General features: G+C 40.1%; 1 protein-coding gene across 1 annotated transcript in view; it reads left to right on the top strand.

Annotated features, from left to right (window-relative positions):
• LOC124121464 (sodium- and chloride-dependent transporter XTRP3-like) overlaps window positions 1-26,294 on the top strand; it is a 48,347-nt gene that overhangs the window by 5,541 nt on the left and 16,512 nt on the right. Inside the window, exons 2-5 of the mRNA XM_046484474.2 lie at window positions 3,865-4,334; window positions 7,445-7,555; window positions 20,317-20,558; window positions 24,760-24,922. Of these exons, the coding sequence (XP_046340430.2) occupies window positions 3,865-4,334; window positions 7,445-7,555; window positions 20,317-20,558; window positions 24,760-24,922 (986 nt within the window). The remainder of the gene's footprint in view (window positions 1-3,864; window positions 4,335-7,444; window positions 7,556-20,316; window positions 20,559-24,759; window positions 24,923-26,294) is intronic.

The raw sequence follows: 26,294 nt of genomic DNA, 5'->3' as shown, positions 1-26,294 counted from the left end.
TGACCTATTCTTCCCTACAATCTCCAGGGAGACAGTCATGAGGTACTGCTGACCTATTCTTCCCTACAATCTCCAGGGAGACAGTCATGAGGTACTGCTGACCTATTCTTCCCTACAATCTCCAGGGAGACAGTCATGAGGTTCTTCTGACCTATTCTTCCCTACAATCTCCAGGGAAACAGTCATGAGGTACAGCTGACCTATTCTTCCCCACAATCTCCAGGGAGACAGTCATGAGGTACTGCTGACCTATTCTTCCCTACAATCTCCAGGGAGACAGTCATGAGGTTCTTCTGACCTATTCTTCCCTACAATCTCCAGGGAGACAGTCATGAGGTACAGCTGACCTATTCTTCCCCACAATCTCCAGGGAGACAGTCATGAGGTACTGCTGACCTATTCTTCCCCACAATCTCCAGGGAGACAGTCATGAGGTACTGCTGACCTATTCTTCCCTACAATCTCCAGGGAGACAGTCATGAGGTTCTTCTGACCTATTCTTCCCTACAATCTCCAGGGAGACAGTCATGAGGTACTGCTGACCTATTCTTCCCTACAATCTCCAGGGAGACAGTCATGAGGTACTGCTGACCTATTCTGCCTCAGAATTTCAATAATCAGTAATCAAGATTGTTGGTGTGTATTTAGAAATCGTCTTAAACATCTGTAGACATGGTGGCTATTAGGGCTGGGACGAGTCCAAATTTACTACCCGGGCACCCACCCCTCTATTACCCGATACTACCTAGGTACCCACTGTAGGTCTCAAGAGATACAAAATGTCCGATTGGGAATTATTATTTTTTATCACAGCACTTGCAAAACGTATTTAGATACATGTATTGAATGATCTGGTCATGCATACACTGAGGTTGACTTAAGTTATATCTTTATTCAACCATATGAAAAGTCAGAAGGAATGGGTGCATAGTCAGAAAGAAATGCGAACATTAGTGACTTGTAGTTTAACCATAGTGTTCTAGATAATTTTTGCCATTAAACAATATATGACTAACCACGGGTTATGTCATGGCTTGCTTGTCTAGCGTTCTGGCAATCTGTAAACATCCCTTGAAGATGAAACATCACATGCTTGTTTTGTAACAAGGATGGTAGCTGTGTGTGTTCAAGAGGTTTGAATCTGATTTTCAGTACTGCCAGAATGGCAGCTATATTGAAAATTTGTGAAGATTACTCTGTCATTTCTGATAAAAATGTTATGTAATGCCCTGAATTTCTCTCAAAATGCTTTTTTGGCTCTGTAAATGTCATCTCATCCGCAATTGCCGGACTGAGGAAGCTGAGCTTAGCATGTTTTTCTCCTTATGATGACATTATATGTTGAGATGTTCAGTCATGAGCATAGGTGTTGCAGCAACCTGAAGAATGGGGGGTTGTGTGCGTGCGTGCGTGTGTGCGTGCGCACGCTTGTTGTGCCTTTATTATATGACCAACAAGGAAATCATGTCACAAGTGAAATTAATGTTAATTTATGAGTGACATATTCCATTATCACTTGTATGAAGTGGGTTATTCCATTTATTACCCATTTTCAGTCTAAACACTTTAATTTATCATGTTTACAGATAGAATTCTGAACTCGTAATACATGTCTGAAAGGTGCCTTCCTTTTCTCCTGCAGTGATCTAATGTTTCCTATTGTTATGGGTCATTCCATTACATACTGACCTCATTCACTTTCTTTGGTTCAAATTGTCATTTTTAACTGACCTGACCAATCAGCAGTCACTATCTCCATAACACCTCACTGGGGTCTATGAAGCGGGCATCACTTGGATACAATTCTCTTGAAACATTGTCCACCTCTATCGTAGATTATCGGAAAAATATGTATGAAGGGTGTTATAGTAATTTATTCTCACAATGTTTGGGACAAGGGATTAATTGCTGAAACATAATACCAGAATAGCATAAATTGCTGGACTAGTTAGCTGTATAAAATGATTCATTGCATGGGGACAGTTTGTGCTGCAGTAACATATGTAATTTCAGTCCTTTGAAGAAATTTGCTGAAAACATGTGCAAATTCAAATAATCAATAATCTAAACAATATTGATCCTGGCAGCACATTTTTGTATTTACATTTAATGAAATTAATTCATTTTCATTTTGAAATTTGTTCTTAAAATGATGTTTTAAAACTTTGAATTTTATCTGAAAAGTTTGAGACAAATGATGCATGTTTCAGTCAGATAATGGCCCTCGTTTGTATACGGCATACAGCTTGTTGCCATGCAGCACTATTGCATAAAGTAAAAATATTAAAATTCTTTGTTCATTTTGCAATCTCATTAGTATTTGTCACTACCAACTGGTTTTAAAACGGTAACTAATTTACAAACAGTATGATATGAAATTGACATACTGATGTTGACATCATGAAATATTTATAGTGAACTTTCCCCCTGGAAGTCATCGTTTTGTGCCTGCATGTGTGCCTGCATGTGTGTTTCATGTCTGATACAGTCAGTATCACAGCACTGAAAACACACAAACTGGTGATTATGAAGTCATTGGCGATTCTCTAGATAAATATGCTTTTATTCTTCTTGGATATATTTGCATACAAAGGAAAATGTTTTATCATACTTCAAGAAGTTTTTATTGTAGGCAAAAGAACCTTGGTTCACATCAACCTAAGAATGAACACAAGATTGACAATGCATTTTCAACTTTCAGTGCCGTGTTTCAGTATATAGGATTGTACCTTTGTCAAGCAAGTGATCAACTGCCAGCTAGGACATGGTTATAAAGCAAAAACAACAAATGACATAGTTGAGATAAGACTGTATGATTACAGGGTTGTTTGAATGTGTTGTTTTGTGACATCTAGGGGAAAGGGAATACAACAGCCACCTTTTAGTATGTCCACAGGCAAGACCACAATCTGGACATTGCCAAGGTTACCTCAAGTCATGTGTCTGTTCTTCTTCTCAACAGACCAATATCATATTCCCACATGTCTATATATCACTACAACATATTAAATTTGTTATTTTCTTCAATTTAAAATATCCAATATCACAGCACATGTTTGTGACGCATATATACTGCATTTGTGCCTACCTCTTATTTCAAACGATTGGACATACCTTTGCGGGAAATATTCTATAAAATATTTGGAAGACATTCATAAGAACCATCTTAACCTTGAAGAAAGGTTTTCATTTTAATAATTTCAAATGGCTGCCATAATTTTGTTCTATTCAATATAGTTTAGCACATTCTGTGAGGGGACAATTCATCAATGTAGGTGAACAGCTGTACCTCTGGTACTTTTGTGTACTCATACTCCAAGTGGCATGTGTTTGTTTGTTTGTTTGTTTAATGCCTCACTCAGCAATATTCCATAAATAAGTCTGGACCAAGCAATCCAGTGATTGACATCATGAGCATCATTCTATACAATTGGGATACGATGACATGCATCAACAAAGTTTTAGAGAGCCCGGCTAGTCGCCTCTTATGACAGCATAGTTGCCTTTTACGGCAGATCATCTCGGGTCTAAAAAGAGTTATGTGTTTTCTCCAACCAGAAGTATATTACATTAGACCAGGGCTGAATTTAGGTTCAATCTTTATTTGGCTACCTGGAGGCATGATGGTATCTGGTTGCATTTGTATTGTGGTAGGCATGTGTTCCCTCAAACAAATGTCATCAGACTGGTTAATGGTGGTTTGATTTCTGGGACATTTAGGAAGAAAAGATGAAAAGTAAACAGCTTCATGACAGATTCTCATTCCAAATTGGAAACATGTAATTAATTTGACCTAACAGACACTGGTCAGACAGACAGACTGGTGTTGAGAGCAGCAGCTCACAGCGTTCTCCTTTGTTTCAGGAGCGTTCCTCATCCCCTACTTTGTCATGCTGTTTGTGGAGGGCATGCCCCTTCTGTACCTCGAACTGGCCATTGGACAAAAGCTCCGTCAAGGCAGTGTTGGAGTGTGGAACGAGATCCACCCTCTCATGGGTGGCGTCGGCATCGCAAGCGCAGTGACGTCCTTCATGGTGGCCCTCTACTACAACGCCATCATCATGTGGTGTTTCTTCTACCTGTTCCACTCCTTTCAGAGTCCCCTACCCTGGTCCTCCTGTCCCTCCATCACAACTGCTCCGAACATTAGCATCATTGTCCCAGAGTGCAAAATAGGGGGATCAACATCATACTTCTGGTACCGAAACGCTCTTGACATATCATCGGGAATTGATGATGCAGATGGTGTCAAGTGGAAGATGCTGTTGTGTCTTATATTCTCGTGGATTGTTGTCTATTGCTGTATCTGCAAGGGAATTAAGTCTTCAGGAAAGGTAAGTTAATACACTGGCAGATGTTTGATTATATGATCCATGATCAATTTTCTAACACAAGAACCTCTTAGAGCTACCAACCTGTCTATTAATATTTAAGGCTTGTAGACATCAAACCTACTATCCTGTCTGGTATTATTTTTACAACTTATTCTTTATATTAATAACCATATTTATGAACTTTTGCATTACATTTTAATAATTTACGTTTTAGACAAACTGTTCAAATCCTAACTGTCAATGTTCAGTGGGATTATGTAGGCCTATATGGTGTATTTCATGGAGTAGGAGAAAGGAGAGAACGGACATAGCTACAGTAAGAGGATGTGAGGCAGACTGGGCTGGAAAAAAAATCATTCATTCTTTATGGCCATGATTGTACATGAAGCTCCTATTCTCCTATTTGCAACAGGCGTAATTTCATGCCTTATCACACTCCATATATTCGATTACAATATAACACACACTGTCGAAGAGCTATTAATCTAATAACAGCAGATTGTTGTCTCCCGCATGCCAGCCTTATGAAAAGCTGATCACACTAAATATGTCTGTTAAACAATCTATAATTGTACTCGCAAATAATTCCACCTAAGGTCGACAATGAACAGAAAAACATAAATATTATGTAATTAGTATTTTAATTCAGTTGACAGTGTTCATTATTATCCCCCCGGCATATAATGCGGGGGGATATAGCGATCAGCCAGTCTGTCTGTCTGTCCGTCTGTCTGTCCGTCCGTCTGTCCGTAATCATTTCCTTTTCCGGGGCAGAACTCGTAAAGAATTCAGTGTATTTGATCGAAACTTGGCATATCTATCAGTCACATACTGAAGTTGTGCCTTTTGCTATTTAGGAATTTTAGAATTTTTTATTTTTTACGTTTCCATGGTAACAAGTTGGACTTAGGTTCTATAGGGTAGAGTTCGTTTCCGGAGCATAACTCAAAACCCATTCAAAACTTTCTTACAAAACTTTGCATGTCTATCAGACTCATGCTGAACTGGTGCCTTTTGCTATTTAGGAATATTATAAATTTTTATTTTTTACGTTTCTATGGTAACAAGTTGGACTTAGGTTCTATAAGGGTGGTGTTCGTTTCCGGAGCGCAACTCAAAAACCGTTAAATACTTTCTTATAAAACTTTGCATGTCTACCAGGCACATACTGAACTGGTGCCTTTTGCTATTTTGGAATTTATTTTTTTAATTTTTTTTACGTTTCCATGGCAACAAGTTTGATTTAAGTTTTCATATAGGGTGTGTTAACTTATGGAGTATAACAAATAAACTGTTAAATATTTCCTTGCCAAACATTGCATGTCCATATATAAAGTACATACTGAACTGGTGCCATTTGATATAAAGGAGTTTTAGAAATGTTTATTTTAGAATTTCAATTGCAGCTATTTTGACATGGGCTAAGAGAAATGTTGGGTCAGTTACCTGGTTTGGGACCATAACATGTTAAAATGGGTGGGGGATATAGATGACTTCGTTGACTATACGCTTGTTTCTTGTAATTTGTCATTTGTTTACATAAAAAAAACCCAGCAGAAACACACGTTTTACTTCAATTTTATATGGATGCGACCATGGTGGATCTTTTGTTGGTAAACAATGTATGCTTCTTAAAGAACATTCAACTCTTGACTCATAAACAGAATTGCACATTTACTTGTGGTTACTTTACAGACAGCTGCCGGGGGGATATGTCATCTTTCTGATGACTCTTGTCCAATATTGTACACATATTATTAAATATTCGCAGTTGAATAATTATGTATTCCAAAATAGGATACGGTAGGATATATCTATATAATCTAGTAACATTAATTGCATCATAATTTGAGTAACAATAAGCAAAAGTCAAATACAGTTTGAAGATAAATATTTCATGATACGCCAAAAAATCTCATTGCTTTTGGACCAGGGGAGATTTTTCTCTCACAGGTAAAAAGTTTCAGGATAATCGCTGACTTTCACAGCAATATTTCCCTATCTTGTGTGTAGATAGTGGTGTACCGGTATTTCACAGCAATATTTCCCTATCTTGTGTGCAGATAGTGGTGTACCAGTATTTCACAGCAATATTTCCCTATCTTGTGTGCAGATAGTGGTGTACTGGTATTTCACAGCAATATTTCCCTATCATGTGTGTAGATAGTGGTGTACCGGTATTTCACAGCAATATTTCCCTATCATGTGTGTAGATAGTGGTGTACCGGTATTTCACTGCAATATTTCCCTATGTTGTGTGCAGATAGTGGTGTACCGGTATTTCACAGCAATATTTCCCTATCATGTGTGTAGATAGTGGTGTACCGGTATTTCACTGCAATATTTCCCTATGTTGTGTGCAGATAGTGGTGTACCGGTATTTCACAGCAATATTTCCCTATCATGTGTGTAGATAGTGGTGTACCTGTATTTCACAGCAATATTTCCCTATGTTGTGTGCAGATAGTGGTGTACCGGTATTTCACAGCAATATTTCCCTATCATGTGTGTAGATAGTGGTGTACCAGTATTTCACTGCAATATTTCCCTATGTTGTGTGCAGATAGTGGTGTACCGGTATTTCACAGCAATATTTCCCTATCATGTGTGTAGATAGTGGTGTACCGGTATTTCACAGCAATATTTCCCTATGTTGTGTGCAGATAGTGGTGTACCGGTATTTCACAGCAATATTTCCCTATCATGTGTGTAGATAGTGGTGTACCGGTATTTCACAGCAATATTTCCCTATGTTGTGTGCAGATAGTGGTGTACAGGTATTTCACAGCAATATTTCCCTATCATGTGTGTAGATAGTGGTGTACCGGTATTTCACAGCAATATTTCCCTATCATGTGTGTAGATAGTGGTGTACCGGTATTTCACAGCAATATTTCCCTATGTTGTGTGCAGATAGTGGTGTACCGGTATTTCACAGCAATATTTCCCTATCATGTGTGTAGATAGTGGTGTACCAGTATTTCACAGCAATATTTCCCTATGTTGTGTGCAGATAGTGGTGTACCGGTAATTCACAGCAATATTCCCCTATGTTGTGTGTAGCTAGTAGTGTATTTCTTGGCAATATTTCCCTTTGTTTTGGGTTTCAGGTGGTGTATTTCACAGCAATATTTCCCTATGTGGTGCTTATCATCTTCTTCGGAAGGGGTATAACTCTGCGAGGGGCAACAGATGGACTTCTTCACATGTTTACACCAAGGGTAGGTTTTCTTATCTTTTCAGGCTTGTATTTATTGAGTTCTATTTCCATGAGAAAACAAGTCCCATCTATGGCATTGACTGCCCAGCGTTTTAGGAATAGTGTGGCCATTCTACAGAAAGACCTCCCAATATTGCTGTAGGACCATGACAACATGCTAAGGATCACAAATTGAACAATCGCAGAATCCAATCTCTGAGAAGGGCTTCGCTGTGACTTCTGATATGTAACATTGACAGCAAGAGAACTCTCTCGGGAAGAATTTACACACACACTCAACGGTGACAGAATCAGTTGCACATTTTTGATGATAAGGATGGGTGATTTGTGTTCAAGTCAATATACTTTGCAGTCATAAAAACCAAATAGACTAATGCTTTGTATTGGAGTGGGTCTATGCCAAACAAACTTGGGCCATTAAAAATAAATGCAAATCTTACATCTCAAAGTTCAAAACATCTAAACCTTTGGCAGTATTTCTTGATATCAATAACTGATGCACTAATATCATAATTCTGTATTTCTGTATCCATGTGAAACTTATTACTTTTAGATATTTTAAAAAAATATGAATTTATTGTATGTATTATCTCTTTATTGGAAGGTTTTAATCAATTATGTGATATCCCACATTTGAATTCTTGATATTGATAATAGATTCAATACATTAATAAATTTATGATTGTTATTATATGTTGAAGTATCAAATGTGGAATAAATAGATAAATGTGCAAACCGCCAATATATATGCATTTTAACCTCAAAACACCTGCACCACCTTGGTTGGACTGACAACTGAGGTATGTTGTGTTATGAGTTTTGAAATACAATTGTCAAAAACTTGAACCTTTGGCATACCTATTTCACATGGAAGGTTCATGCATATATTTGTCTTGTTCTTGTGTGGTTGGATGGCTTGAATATGTCACCAGTATTAGATCACTGTTATGATTCTGAGGAGATCCCAGTACAGAATAAGTCTACAGATCCCCTAGCTTAATTGTCACCCTTGCAGGATCCTTGGTCAGAGGAAGGCACCAGTATCCTTTGCTTTTCACCCTGACAGGATCCTTGGTCAGAGGAAGGCACCAGTATCCTTTGCTTGTCACCCTGGCAGGATCTTTGGTCAGAGGAAGGCACCAGTATCCTTTGCTTTTCACCCTGACAGGATCCTTGGTCAGAGGAAGGCACCAGTATCCTTTGCTTTTCACCCTGACAGGATCTTTGGTCAGAGCTAGGCACCAGTATCCTTTGCTTTTCACCCTGACATGATCTTTGGTCAGAGGAAGGCACCAGTATCCTTTGCTTTTCACCCTGACAGGATCCTTGGTCAGAGGAAGGCACCAGTATCCTTTGCTTTTCACCCTGACAGGATCCTTGGTCAGAGGAAGGCACCAGTATCCTTTGCTTTTCACCCTGACAGGATCTTTGGTCAGAGCAAGGCACCAGTATCCTTTGCTTTTCACCCTGACAGGATCTTTGGTCAGAGCAAGGCACCAGTATCCTTTGCTTGTCACCCTGACAGGATCCTAGGTCAGAGGAAGGCACCAGTATCCTTTGCTTTTCACCCTGACAGGATCTTTGGTCAGAGCAAGGCACCAGTATCCTTTGCTTTTCACCCTGACAGGATCTTTGGTCAGAGCAAGGCACCAGTATCCTTTGCTTGTCACCCAGGCAGGATCTTTGGTCAGAGGAAGGCACCAGTATCCTTTGCTTGTCACCCTGACAGGATCTTTGGTCAGAGCTAGGCACCAGTATCCTTTGCTTTTCACCCTGACAGGATCTTTGGTCAGAGGAAGGCACCAGTATCCTTTGCTTTTCACCCTGACAGGATCCTTGGTCAGAGGAAGGCACCAGTATCCTTTGCTTTTCACCCTGACAGGATCCTTGGTCAGAGGAAGGCACCAGTATCCTTTGCTTTTCACCCTGACAGGATCTTTGGTCAGAGCTAGGCACCAGTATCCTTTGCTTTTCACCCTGACAGGATCTTTGGTCAGAGCAAGGCACCAGTATCCTTTGCTTTTCACCCTGACAGGATCTTTGGTCAGAGCAAGGCACCAGTATCCTTTGCTTTTCACCCTGACAGGATCTTTGGTCAGAGCAAGGCACCAGTATCCTTTGCTTGTCACCCTGACAGGATCTTTGGTCAGAGCAAGGCACCAGTATCCTTTGCTTGTCACCCTGACAGGATCCTTGGTCAGAGCTAGGCACCAGTATCCTTTGCTTTTCACCCTGACAGGATCCTTGGTCAGAGGAAGGCACCAGTATCCTTTGCTTGTCACCCTGACAGGATCTTTGGTCAGAGCAAGGCACCAGTATCCTTTGCTTTTCACCCTGACAGGATCTTTGGTCAGAGCAAGGCACCAGTATCCTTTGCTTTTCACCCTGACAGGATCCTAGGTCAGAGCAAGGCACCATTATCCTTTGCTTTTCACCCTGACAGGATCTTTGGTCAGAGCAAGGCACCAGTATCCTTTGCTTGTCACCCTGACAGGATCCTTGGTCAGAGCAAGGCACCAGTATCCTTTGCTTGTCACCCTGGCAGGATCCTTGGTCAGAGCAAGGCACCAGTACTAGATGTTCAAGCCAGGGTCTGGGATATATTGCTGAACATCAGCATACTTGTCTAGTGGACCGGCATACATGTCTAGAGGACCCACATGGTTGTCTAGTAGGGCTGTTACCATTCACTCGTGTATTCGGTAAATCGAACCGTATCCATTCATGAATTAAATTTGTTATTTGTGGTCACTAGAATCGAATATTTATGAATAAGCAGTCATGAGCATCTACATACCCTGTACCTAAAAATGTCCATAAGAACATATTATATGCAGAGATTTCTTTAAAGACAACACTCCTAAATATTATTTGACAGTATTGTGGTCACCGGTCATTGTAGTATTTGAGCAGATACTAGTACCTGGATAAATGAAGTATGTAAATGTATAATATATTAATAATTATCAAACCAGGTCAAAAAAATGTATGTTGTTATTTTTCACCGAATATAATAAATTATACATCAACTGCTGACTTGTTATTGTATTCTTGAATAAATATTTGTATTCGTTACCCTATATTCGTGATATGAATCGTATTCGCCTCAGTGTATTTGTTGCAGCCCTATTGTCTAGTGGATCAGCATACATGTCTTTTGGATCGAATACTTGTCTAGTGAACCAGAATACTTACCCAGATTTATTTGTGTTAGTCTTGACATTTTTCCAATAGCCGATTCTAAAGAACAACTCATATTCAAGCATGCCATGCCACATTAATGATAAATATGCCCATCATCAGTAATCACCATATATAGTGAGTGAAATGGAAGGCACTGGTGGACAGTTGAGAGATGTCATGTTGAAAAGGGGGCAAGCTGCCACAGTGTTTCCTGACCATCTGGTCCTGGGTATTCTGGAACTTGTCTTCCAGCCAGAATGTTGTTGTCAGGAAGCAATCAACTGGGGCACAATGGCTGTGGGAGAAGAGAATGGGAGGTCATCAAGTGTTTCTTCACATATGGGAACACCATGTTACAAGCATGAGCAGTTGTGTATGTATGGGGGAGTATAGAGATGCCTGTCTTTACAGTCAGATTGATGTACAAAACACTGGTGACATGCAGCTGATCTATGGATGTTGTCTCTGTGTGTGCCAGACATGCTGACTATGCAAGAATTGCTGGTCTACAGTTGCTTGTTCTTTTAGCCTTGACACATGAGGGGGAAGATCCCAGCATGTGACAGCAAGCAGCACTTGTGATAAGGATAGATGTGTTATGCCTTATTCCCAAAATACTTGCACGTTCCTCTGAGTGCACCAGGAAAGAAAACAAGCTTTGCAAGACTTACAACATTTATTGAACATTCAGACCAAAGAAAACCCTTGCTTAACTAGAAAATCGTGACACTTTAAAATATGCTTGACACCAAAGTCATCACCCAGCAAGATATAAAATATAGTTTTTCAATCTGGATCTAATATTTTAAGAGAATGATCAAGTCAACATCCTGTGTCCCTTGTAACACGTTTAGGAGGCATGACTTCATTCAAATATGGTTATTAAAGCAATGTACAAAACCTTCAAGCTACAAAAACACAGTTTGTATTAGTGATCTTAATTGTATTTATAGTGAAGGTGAACTGTTTCCAATCAATGCCATTAATGACCATGCTCTGTGAAAAGATATGTAAAGTAATGGACATTCCTAAACCAGGTACAGTGGTCCTTCGCTACAACACTACCTTGGGGGTCAAATAATTGATGAGCGTTATAGACGATCCGCGTTTTAACCAAGGTTAACACGATTTTATAACCAGACAGTATAATAATGGAAATAAATTGTGTACTTCAGTTTGGATTTGTTGACTGATATTTCTGGTGTTGTGTGCTCACAGTGATCAGTTAATTTTTTTGGGTGGGGAAAAACATCTTGTCCATGTAAAACTTGAGTTTATTAAAAATGTAAGTATATTTTGGGAGCCATGCTTTACTGTGCGCTATAACCGAGTTAGGGCTATATTGAAGGGCGCTATAGTACTATGCATTGTGATAAGAAACAAAATTCTTATCAAATACAAAAAGGGGTAAAATTTGTATAAGGACAAAAAGTTTAATTGTCATTGCTTCAAAGAAAATTATGTACGCAAAGGGCATCATAAACATCCAAACATTCCAGAGAAACTAACCAACACTGAGTTAAAAAAATTATTCGGCATATATATATAGTATATGTTTGGAGTGAAACATGTCTGTGTTGAGGTTGTTAGGTGGTGCGTTTAATGGCTAGAGCATGTCAGGGATGTAATAAACATGGTTCCTGTCATCTAGAGTTGGCTCTCTGAGGGTTGGTGGGAATGTGGCATACACAGGCAGTAGTATCTGGTGAAGTGTTCAGGACTTGAGGCTGAACACAATATGTTTTGTCCTTTAAGAGTGAGGGACGGGGTTTTAGTTTATACTGTAAAACATAACTCACTGCATGTCTTGTGTAAGACAAATCATTATCAATATTATTAGTTTCATAAAAATGTACATGGAAATATCACGAATGACAGGTGGCATTTGAAATTAAAGTTTTAACACCATCACCCAACACCTTTACCTTAACACCAACATCTCAGCGTCATCACCTCAACACCTTCACCTCAACGCCATCACTTCAACACCAACACCTCAACACCAACACCGAACACCTTTACCTTAACACCAACATCTCAGCGTCATCACCCAACACCTTTACCTTAACACCAACATCTCAGCGTCATCACCTCAACGCCATCACCCAACACCTTTACCTTAACACCAACATCTCAGCGTCATCACCTCAACACCTTCACCTCAACGCCATCACTTCAACACCAACACCTCAACACCAACACCTAACACCTTCACCTCAACACCAACATCTCAACGCCATCACCTCAACACCAACACCTAACACCTTCACCTCAACACCAACATCTCAGCGTCATCACCTCAACACCTTCACCTCAACGCCATCACTTCAACACCAACACCTAAAACCTTCACCTCAACACCAACATCTCAACACCAACACCTAACACCTTCACCTCAATGCCATCATCCAACACCTTCACCTTATCAACAACATCTCAGCGTCATCACCTCAACACCTTCACCTCAACGCCATCACTTCAACACCAACACCTAAAACCTTCACCTCAACACCAACACCAACACCAACATCTCAACGCCATCACCTCAATGCCATCACCTTCACCTCAACGCCATCACCTCAACTCCAACACCTCTTCACACAACACCTCAACACCATCACCTCAATGTCATCACCTCAACACCAACACCTCTTCACACAACACCTCAACACCATCACTTCAACACCATCACCTAAACTCCAACACCTCAACATCATCCCCTCAACACCAACACCTCAACACCATCACCTCAACTCCAACACCTCTTCACACAACACCTCAACACCATCACCTCAATGTCATCACCTCAACACCAACACCTCTTCACACAACACCTCAACACCATCACTTCAACACCATCACCTAAACTCCAACACCTCAACATCATCCCCTCAACACCAACACCTCAACACCATCACCTCAACTCCAACACCTCTTCACACAACACCTCAACACCATCACCTCAATGTCATCACCTCAACACTAACACCTCTTCACACAACACCTCAACACCATCACCTAAACTCCAACACTTCAACACCATCACCTCAACATCATCCCCTCAACACCAACACCTCTTCACACAACACCTCAACACCATCACCTCAACACCATCACCTAAACTCCAACACCTCTTCACACATCACCTCAACACCATCACCTCAACACCTTCACCTCAACGCCATCCCTTCAACACCATCACTTCAACACCTCAACACCAACACCTTCACCTCAACGCCAACATCTCAACACCATCACCTCAACGCCATCACCCAACACCTTCACCTTATCAACAACATCTCAGCGTCATCACCTCAACACCATCACTTCAACACCAACACCTAAAACCTTCACCTCAACACCAACACCAACATCTCAACGCCATCACCTCAACACCATCACCTCAATGCCATCACCTCAACGCCATCACCTTCACCTCAACGCCATCACCTCAACTCCAACACCTCAACACCATCACCTCAACACCAACACCTTTCACACAACACTTCAACACCATCACCTCAACATCATCCCCTCAACACCAACACCTCTTCACACAACACCTCAACACCATCACCTCAACACCATCACCTCAACACCATCACCTCAACGTCATCACCTCTTCACACAACACCTAAACACCATCATCTCAACACCATCACCTCAACTCCAACACCTCAACGCCATCACCTCAACACCAACACCTAACACCTTTACCTCAACACCAACACCTAACACCATCATCTCAATGCCATCACCTCAACATCATCACCTCAACACCTTCACCTCAACACCAACACCTCAAAGCCATCACCTCAATACCATCACCTCAACTCCAACACCTCTTCACTCAACACCAGCACCTAACACCTTTACCTCAACACCAACACCTAACACCTTCACCTCATCCCCAACACCTCAACACCATCACCTCAATGCTATCACCTCAACTCCAACACCTCTTCACTCAACACCAACACCTCTTCACTCAACACCAACACCTAACACCTTCACCTCAACACCAACACCTCAACACCTTCACCTCATCCCCAACACCTCAACACCATCACCACAATGCTATCACCTCAACTCCAACACCTCTTCACTCAACACCTAACACCTAACACCTAACACCTAACACCTTCACCTCATTCCCAACACCTCAACACCATCACCTCAATGCCATCACCTCAACTCCAACACCTCTTCACTCAACACCAACACCTAACACCTTCACCTCATTCCCAACACCTCAACACCATCACCTCAATGCCATCACCTCAACTCCAACACCTCTTCACTCAACACCAACACCTAACACCTTCACCTCATCCCCAACACCTCAACACCATCACCTCAATGCCATCACCTCAACTCCAACACCTCTTCACTCAACACCAACACCTAACACCTTCACCTCATCCCCAACACCTCAACACCATCACCTCAATGCCATCACCTCAACTCCAACACCTCTTCACTCAACACCAACACCTAACACCTTCACCTCAACCCCAACATCTAACACCTTCACCTCATCCCCAACACCTCAACACCATCACCTCAATGCTATCACCTCAACTCCAATACCTCTTCACTCAACACCAACACCTAACACCTTCACCTCATCCCCAACACCTCAACGCCATCACCTCAATGCCATCACCTCAACTCCAACACCTCTTCACTCAACACCAACACCTAACACCTTCACCTCAACACCAACAGCTTAATGCCATCACCTCAACACCAACACCTAGCATCTTTACCTTAACACCAACACCTAACACCATCATCTCAATGCCATCACCTAAACACCATCATCTCAACACCATCACCTCATCACCATCACCTCAACGCCATCAACTCTACACCATCACCTCAACTCAAACACCTCTTCACACAACACCTCAACACCATCACCACAACGTCATCACCTCATCGTCATCACCTCAACACCATCACCTAAACTCCAACACTTCAACACCATCACCTCAACATCATCCCCTCAACACCTTCACCTCAACGTCATCACCTCAACATCATCACCTCAACACCATCACCTCTTCACACAACACCTCAACACCATCACCTCAACACCATCACCTCAACGTCATCACCTCAACATCATCACCTCAACACCATCACCTCTTCACACAACACCTCAACACCATCACCTCAACACCATCACCTCAACGTCATCACCTCAACATCATCACCTCAACACCATCACCTCTTCACACAACACCTCAACACCATCACCTAAACTCCAACACCTCTTCACACATCACCTCAACACCATCACCTCAACGTCATCACCTCAACATCAGCACCTCAACACCATCACCTCTTCACACAACACCTCAACACCATCAACTCAACACCATCACCTCAACGTCATCACCTCAACACCATCACCTCAACGCCATCACCTCAACATCGACATCTCAACACCATCATCTCAACACCAACACCTCACCACCATCACCCAAACATCATTGCCATATCAGTGCTATCATCCCCTCATCACACAAAACCTTAAGACCATCACCTTTTCACACAAACACCTCAACATATTGCTAGACATCACAACCTAGTCTTGTTGGGGGGTGATTGCTAGACATCACAGCCTAGTCTTGTTGGGGGTGATTGCTAGACATCACACCGTAGTCTTGTTGGGGGGTGATTGCTACACATCACACCGTAGTCTTGTTGGGGGGTGATTGCTAGACATCACACCGTAGTCTTGTTTGGGGGGTGATTGCTAGACATCACAGCCTAGTCTTGTTGGGCCATGATTGCTAGACATCACACCGTAGTCTTGTTGGGGGGTGATTGCTAGACATCACACCCTAGTCTTGTTGGGGGGTGATTGCTAGACATCACAGCCTAGTCTTGTTGGGCCGTGATTGCTAGATATCACACCGTAGTCTTGTTGGGGGGTGATTGCTAGACATCACACCGTAGTCTTGTTTGGGGGGTGATTGCTAGACATCACACCGTAGTCTTGTTGGAGGGTGATTGCTAGATATCACACCGTAGTCTTGTTTGGGGGGTGATTGCTAGACATCACACCGTAGTCTTGTTGGGGGGTGATTGCTAGACATCACACCGTAGTCTTGTTTGGGGGTGATTGCTAGACATCACACCGTAGTCTTGTTTGGGGGGTGATTGCTACACATCACACCGTAGTCTTGTTGGGGGGTGATTGCTAGACATCACACCGTAGTCTTGTTTGGGGGGTGATTGCTAGACATCACACCGTAGTCTTGTTGGGGGTGATTGCTAGACATCACACCGTAGTCTTGTTGGGGGGTGATTGCCAGACATCACACCGTAGTCTTGTCTGGGGGGGTGATAGCTGGACATCACAGCGTAGTCTTGTTGGGGGGTGATTGCTAGACATCACAGCGTAGTCTTGTTGGAGGGTGATTGCTAGATTCCTCTCCATTGAAAACACTGATTGAATGAAACAGTTCACTCAGGAATGATATCTCCGATGTAATGAGAGACCAAGTGGGTTGGTTATACGTGGATAAATCTCATTGAAAACCCTGGGACCATAATTTTACAGTGCTTCCAATGGGAACATTCAGTCATGGACCTCAGTAAGGTTACCTTATGCATGTGCCAACGACCCTTTTTCCTTTTTCTAATCTGGTGGTAATAGTTGAAAGTTTTTTATCCCCCGCCGCGCGAAAGCGCGAAGCGGGGGATATAGTATTCACGACCGTCCGTACGTCCCACCTGTTTGTTGCCGCGATATCTCAAGAACTAAACTCTGGATTGTCTTCATATTTGGAACTATGGTGTATATACAGACTCCGCAGACACCAGTCGGTTTTGGTGACCTTGACCCCATTTTCAAGGTCACAGCAGGCATATCTGCTTTTGGAGTTGGAAAACGGTGTTGCCGCGATATCTCAAGAACTAAACACTGGATTGTCTTCATATTTGGAACTATGGTGTATATACAGACTCCGCAGACACCAGTCGGTTTTGGTGACCTTGATCCCATTTTCAAGGTCACAGCAGACAAATCTGCTTTTAAAGTTGGAAAACGGTGTTGCTGCGATATCTCAAGAACTAAACACTGGATTGTCTTCATATTTGGAACTATGGTGTATATACAGACTCCGCAGACACCAGTCGGTTTTGGTGACCTTGATCCCATTTTCAAGGTCACAGCAGACAAATCTGCTTTTAGAGTTGGAAAACGGTGTTGCCGCGATATCTCAAGAACTAAACACTGGATTGTCTTCATATTTGGAACTATGGTGTATATACAGACTCCGCAGACACCAGTCGGTTTTGGTGACCTTGATCCCATTTTCAAGGTCACAGCAGGCAAATCTGTTTTTGGAATTGGAAAACGGTGTTGCCGCGATATCTCAAGAACTAAACACTGGATTGTCTTCATATTTGGAACTATGGTGTATATACAGACACCGCAGACACCAGTCGGTTTTGGTGACCTTGACCCCATTGTCAAGGTCACAGCAGGCAAATCTGCTTTTGGAGTTAGAAAACGGTGTTGCCGCGATATCTCAAGAACTAATCGCTGGATTGTCTTCATATTTGGAACTATAGTGTATATACAGACACCGCATACACCTGTCAGATTTGGTGACCTTGACCCCATTTTCAAGGTCACAGCAGGCAAATCTGTTTTTGGAATTGGAAAACGGTGTTGCCACAATATCTCAAGAACTAATCGCTGGATTGTCTTCATATTTGGTACTATGGTGTACAGGCAGGGGATATTTCGTCACTCTGTGACAAATACTTGTCTGATTTGAAATGTCGGTGAGCAAACAAAGTTTTCTGAATAATGCAAAGATTAGACTGAGATGATGTTTCAGATATTTTCAAAGTACCCTTCCAGCACTTTATATAATGGTTGTTGAAATGGAATATAAGTATTTTTACTGGCTGTAGGGTCTTTTAGGAAAGGGATAGCTTTTCATGACTTGGAACATATTTCTTTTTGTGATGCGTCTTAGAGTCTAGTCTAGGTGTGTCTTTGGGTCTTGTCTTGGCAAGGGGGTGTATGTTTATTTGATGATAATGACTGGTCCTCGAGAACAGTTTCTAAGCCTGACATGGATATGTTGGAAAATAAACATGACACACACTCATCGTTAATTTGGCAAAATTAGTCATGACTAGAATGACTAGAATGAGTGTGTTGCCCTAGAGAGGAGCTGGCTAGGTTGTACGGTGTGGCCCAGTAACCCAGTGACATGTCTTGGAACAGTGAACCAGTGGAACCTGAGCCTGTCTGGACTCCACATGTGTGACAGTCTGTCCAGTGTAGGGTTACATATACATTACACTTGTGTGTAGCCTGGAGCCCTCACAGATAACCCATGTCTTGTGCTCACAGCCTGCTCACGCCATGTCTACTAGTGTTGATTATGCTTTTCTTTATAGTGAGTGAGTTTGGTTCAACACTGCTTTGAAGAGTATTTCATTGATATCTGCACAGCAAGTTGTGGTGCCTAAGACAGCTGGGCCACAAGTGACCCCTTTTTTGATAAGGCGTGATGATCTGTTCTTAAATTTGAGAATAATATGCACTGCGATTGTGGCTCTATGAATCCATGAAACTCAAATGAAGAATGCATGTTTGATTCAACTGATACAGCTCTGAAAAATACAACCAAATCTAGACAGTCCATAAAAGATTTTATTCACACAATCACAACATTTTGATTCAAACTTTTATCCACTTTTGTCATAAGCATATGTAAGCAATATAAGTTTCAATGCAAAACGATTTTCACCTGAAATATGAATCCAATGTCAGGTCAAATGTCAAAGCAACCCTTTGCAGTGAAAGCACAGTGTTGTGAAACAATTCCGAGGGTTGATATAAAATGTTAGCTAGATGGAGGTCATGCAATGAGAAAACATTGAGGATATATTAGGAAAGGGCTGGACTGAAGACAGAAACAAACGAACCAAAAAAAAAATAAGACAATATAATAAACATTATTAAGCGATTATTTATATATGATATGATTGACATAGATATTGAAAAAAAAGGGATATATTTAGTAAAGGAAGGGATGAGATATGAGAACATGAAATGGACACCAGAGACCATCTGGTCTCTATAGAAACAAATGAAGTCCTATGACTTAATGCAGGTGACAGCTGTTAGATGATCATGTATTCAGTGTGATAATAACAATGAATGATGCAGAAAGAGTAGGGCCTCAGAAAGAAACATGAGATGGTACCGACTTTCTAGTGTCCTTGAATGTCATTTAAACTTGGAACATCACCATCGCCAAACCCTCTTTCACTTTCTCCTTCCTGCTTTCTTTCCCTTTTCTCTTCTCGTCCTTCCATCTCTCTCTCTCTCTCTCTCTCTCTCTCTCTCTCTCTCTCTCTCTCTCTCAAAAAATGTAAACATGGTGGTCACCAGTGCCTCCCAGTATCTGTGACTGATGGACTTTACTATGATGCCTGCAAATTGGATCTGAAAATACTTTAACTACATATGCAAATTTATCTTAACATGACCAGGAATCTAATGTTGTGGATTTCTGACATGTATTTGTTTTATAACAGATGGAGAGTTTAAAAGATCCACAGTGCTGGCTGGATGCGGCTACTCAGATCTTCTATTCATTCGGCCTGGCATTCGGTGGCCTTATTGCCTTTTCCAGCTACAACCCCAGGAAGAACAACTGTGAGAAAGATGCAATTATTGTCTCCCTTTGCAACTGGTTCACTGCCATCTTTGCCTGCACAGTCATCTTCTCCATCCTGGGTTTCAAGGCCACCCTTATGTATGAGAACTGCATCAGCCAGTAAGTACTGTACCCCGAGATGTATGCCACTCCCTTTACAGAGGGTAGTTCAAAGGACAACATCACCTTGGAATGATCTTCAGAGATCAATATATTTTACGACTGCGAATAGTTACTAGGGCTGCAACGAATACACTGTGAGGCGAATACAATTCATATCATAACTATAGGGTAATGAATACGGATAATAATTCACGAATACAATAACAAGTCAGCAGCTGATGTATTATTTCTTATATTCAGTGAAACAATAACATAAATTATTTGACATGGTTGGTTTACTATTAATATTTTATACATTTAAATACTGCACTTATCCAGGTACTAGTATCTGCTAGAATGTGACAATGACCAGTGACAACAATACTGTCAAATTAAGTATTATAAGAGTGTTGTCTTTGAAGAAATCTATGCATATAATATGTTGTTCTTATGGATATTTGTAGGTACAGGGTATTTAAATGCACATGATTGCATATTCATAAATATTCGATTCTAGTGGTCACGAATAACGAATACAGTTCATGAATGGATATGGTTTTATTCGCCGAATACGCGAGTGAATCGTGACAGCCCTAATAGTTACTATGATACAATTGTTTACAGGTACATGAATAATATATCATCTAAGTAGGTACTTGTTCTAGGACAGTGGGGGTATAATAGAAAATCACTGTGGTGACTGCAATTATGTATTTGATGAGAATTTTTATGAAAATGGTCAAAATATAATTTTTGAATCTGTGTGACTTTTTGTCACAAATGTCGGTCAAGGGACAGAAGTTGTCAGGTTAATGTCTGAAGAGATTCTAAAGAGACTGGGCAGATGTGACGATGCCACACTCCTTGCATCCTGAGATAGGCAGAAGCCATGATTGAGAGAGCCGTGATGTAAGGAGCGTTTCATTGGTTGTGTCAGCTTTCCTGGTCACATGGTCTGCGTGTTGGCTAAGTAAGCCTACCCTGGGTAGGGAATCGGCAGTCGTCCTTTCACCAGCATCTGTTCACATTTCATCAGTTATTAGTTTACTTGTTTGGGATAATGTTCTTAGGTTAGTGTTAGATATGGCCCGGGGAGAATTAGCACAGGAGTAAATTAGGTTTGTTTTAGGACATGTTATTATGGGAGTTAGATGGGTGGTTGTAGTATATAAAGTTCAAGAGTTGGTGTATAAAAGTTGTAAGTAAGTAAGGAAGGGGGGAAAGTTGATAGGTCTATAAATTAAGTTGATGGAGGTTTGCCCCCTCTTGTGTTTGTTACAATAAACTTTAAATTAAAATTTGTGTTTATCTATGATTGGAGTTGATAGCCTGGTCAGGAGCATAATACGACATATAGACAAAAGAATACTGCACAGGGAGAAGAGAACACAAAGCAAAGCACCGCAGTTAAATATCAGACCTTTTGCCACCTATTTATTAGGTTCTACTGGGCACCTTTTATGGATGTTAGAGGGCACCTATTACAGTAGCAAACTTCTCAAAGCATATTCTATGAGATATACATGATATATAAAGTGAGAAGTATTTCATGAGCCAACAGACCAATCTTTGTGTTAAGATGATTGTAACCCCCATATTTGTCATAGACCTACAACAGTCGTACACTATGATCGCCTTGTGGAACACGGCCAAAGTCACTAGGAAAAGCACCACATGGTAGCCTACAAGAGAATTTGTAAGTGCAGTTATCATCAAGTAGCACATCAACAAAAGCCTAAAAATAAACAAAACATTAACATATATCACATCAGAACGTGAACAGCATGGTGATTTAGATGATAAAATATTGTAATTGTGATGTAAAATTGACATCCGATGCTTACCAATGACATAGCATGTTTGGCCTGACATAGTAAACAATACCTGACATGAATAGTTTGCCACAGGCTTTACAAAACAGTAGCAACTGAAAATAGGAAAATTATATTTTTTTGCAGCCAGTGCTATTTTACAACTATTGGTAGGTGAAATGAAAAAAAAAGATTTTATCACCACTGTTTTTGAGAAATAGTGAATAGCACATCTAAAAATATTTATTCCCACAAAAGAAAAAAATCTTTTATTTCAGTATCTTGTCATGTTAAAACTTGTTTCATTCATTAGTAGCAGTCCTAATATGGAACTTGACATTTTGTATTAGTTTATTATAGGTCCTTTGATAAATAACATTTGTCATCTTCATGCATGTTAAATGTAATTCGTTGAATTTGTAATATGCTAGGTACTTGAATACAGATGTCAATGATTTAAAATTATCAATTATTAATTGCAGTTTAATATATTGATATAGATTTATGGCCCTTTTAGGGTGTTATTTAAAACTTTTTTAAAACCCATTTTCATGGGTCAATTAAATTTTGAAATAATGTAATATGACCCCAAATTTTCATGAAATTTCATTTTGTCAACCTAAGATATTTCATGTGCTTCTCTCATTCAAACTTATAATTTGTTTTGTTAATTTACACTTTTTGAACATTCAATCCCATTCCAATAAAGTTTTTAATCTTACACAACATTCACATTCAGAATATGTGAATCACTAAGTTTGGCCCCTACAGTGTTGGCAAGTCAAGGTCACAATCCAGCCACATCGGAAACCACACGTTCTGCCATGACAGTGTGCCAGGTTGTATTTGTAGAGGCCAGTGGCAAATTACCATAGCCCCGACTTGGTGATCAATGTGAACGTGTCCCCCCCCTCCAGGGCATTGTATGGCACAATCTTGCCGGGGTTGTGTCTGATAACAAGTAACTTGTACAGGCAGTGTTGAAGAGGACATTCAACTCTTTGATATGTTGATGCTGTAGCATGCAGTGAGGAATTATGAGCTTGACGGGGACATTGAGACTTGATTTGTGTAACTTACTGAATGACAAAGAGTGCTGAATATGTTTTTGAAAGGTCTGTGGACCAAACAGGACTGGCAGTCGCCAACTCTGTGTGACGACATCTTTGTTCTTGGCATTCTTATCAAAGAAACATGGGTGCTCACATCAATTACATGGCTCTTAATAGACTGGGGTTCGGCACATTAATTTCATTATTTACAGTATAGTTTGCTGTAAGACGAAAATTATTTATTGTCCAGATTAACAGTTTTTCCTATTTCAATATGCGAGAGACAGGAAACAAGATGAGACAGAGAGTGTTGCTGGGTAATGCAAATCGGAACCAATATAAAAAACAGAAAATAGTAAAAATATAAGTTCCAGAAATATGTTTTGGAGTTTTTTAGTTAGTGTAGGCTCATCTATGAATCAAGAAAATCAACAAGTCTGACCTAATTTTCAAAATGTCTGGATTGAAATCTTCTTTTATAAGGCCAAATATTTTTTAACATGGCTTATTTGGCCAGCTGACCAAAGAATGTACCGTATTCGACGCAATAAGCGCCCAGGGTGCTCTCAAAATTTGAAATAGGGGGCTCTTATTAGAATATTATTTTGGTGAAAAAAAGACAGAGTTGAAAGATTGTAAATTTCGTGGTTTATGCTGACAGCCTGAAATGTTTATATACGACAGATATATTTTTCCAGAATTTTTAATTTCCCATAATTAAGGGTGCATATAACACACGACCTCGTGTTATAGACGAATAGATAAGTCTTGTGTACATTGATCAATCGGAAGGGGTGCTTATTGTGATTGTTCATTAGCTAATATATTAGCAAATATCGCTGTGGGCGCTTATTAGATAAAATAGAAGAAAAAAACAGAAGATTTTATCACAACTGTTTGTAAGATATGGTGAATAATATGTATAAAAATCTCTGTTCTTACACACAAAATTATCAATCAGTTATCTTTTGCATCAGTTTTTCATTGATTTGGAGCAGTGCTAATCTGGAAGTTGACATATGTGTATTATATTTTGGACCACATGCATTGAATTTTGGACCAAATTTTTGTAAGACCAAGTAATAAAAACTAAACACAGTATTTGTGCTGTTAAGTTTATACATCTCAGAATATGTCCCCAATACCTTATGTCTGTTTGTCTTTCTGATTAAAAATCTTTGTGTCATGAAATAATATTCATATTGATGACTGTGGCATTAAACAGAAATCACTCTCAAAATTTTAAGTACATTTTCCAAAGATTAATTTACACACAGCATGAACTTTCTTGATTTCTGTGGCAAAATGATTTTATTCCTTTTGATTAACAGCATTGCATCTGTTTGATTTTTACAGGAATATTGAATTGCTTCTTGAAATAAGCCCATTTAATCTGGAGTATAACGAGACGACACTGACGCAGTCGGTGTACCTGGAACAGTTTGCTGACAACATCGCTAACATCACCAACACCACAGAAAAACTCCGACATTGTCGCTTACAAGATGACCTCAATAAGGTAACAATCCATGGACAGATAAATGAATAAATGAAGGATGAAAGATGATTGTTTTTATTTATAGTTCAACTGACTGAAAGTCAAGTAGGCTTAAATTATGGTCTTATATTATCAACCGTCCTTTGTCTGTTGTTAACACCTTCTCTGAAACCTCTAAAACATTGATGCTGAAAACTAACGTGCTTACGAATGTTCCTTCCAGTGACGAATCCGCAGTTTAGTCATGAGGTGTTGATTCTATTTCAGTATGGCCGCCATTTGAAAAATGGCTTGTGGCTCTTACTCTTACATTCTTGTCCAAAATGTTATGAGATTTGGTTTATATGTAATTGGTAGTTGAAATAAAGGAACTAAATTGAACTAAAATTGAACTAAATGTTAATGTCATCTTCGAAGAATAACTGGACCAATGAAGCTGAGACTTAACACACTTGATCCCACAAATGATCACACCTTTGTTTGTTCCAGAGGTCTAAATCTGAGTTTCAACATGACCGACATGGAAGCCATACTGAAAACTGATTTATGTCTATCACCCAGCTATTTTTGCACAAAATTTAATGAATTTTGGTTAACGGTCATTTACTTATGGGGCTCCACACACATTCCGTCTTTTGGCATTATATTAAATTTTGCCAATACGCCTTAATTTTTTCAAATGTTTTCTTGGCACTGTGAAAAACATCTCCTGTGAAACTGCCAGACTGAGTGATTCTCATCGGTGATTCGGTTGAAAAATACACAATAAATATAACTTTAAAGAATTTTGATGCAGTGATCGGATGAATAGTATCTGAAACTATTATTTTTCAGATATAAAATATTTGACATCAATTTATTTTATTTGCAGCTTTTACTGTATATTTGTAAAATAGTTATCACCATAAGCATAGCACTTTGGAACAACTGATTGCTATTGCCGGATATATGTTTACGTATGGAACAACTTGATCACTCACAATTGAGGCCTCCCGCGTTCTTGCTACAGCAAATGTATGAACATAAAATGCAAATATCATAATTACAACCGACAAAATTTATATGTATAATATCAGGCAGTTACCTTGTTTCGAGGAATGTATCCGCAGATATCCACATAAAGGAACAATACCCCATACATCTGCACCTGTACAAAGAAACTTGTCTTTATAACAAACTAATATTTTAATAGCACACGTGACAACTGGGTTCATGATGTCCACGGTTCTTTAATAAATCCATAGGTTTAACCACTAGTCAATCCATAGAGAATAATCACGGTATTATCGGCTAATCCTTTGAACAAAGTATGTTGTTTTTACAATGGAACTTTACGCCCAGATGTGGGTGTATTCCATCTGCTTCAGTAAACCAACATAAATACATGATATAA

Source organism: Haliotis rufescens, unplaced genomic scaffold (assembly GCF_023055435.1).
Source record: "Haliotis rufescens isolate VD_foot unplaced genomic scaffold, xgHalRufe1.0.p SCAF_19, whole genome shotgun sequence".
Lineage (NCBI taxonomy): Eukaryota > Metazoa > Mollusca > Gastropoda > Lepetellida > Haliotidae > Haliotis > Haliotis rufescens.
This window is presented reverse-complemented; position numbering and strand designations above follow the sequence as displayed.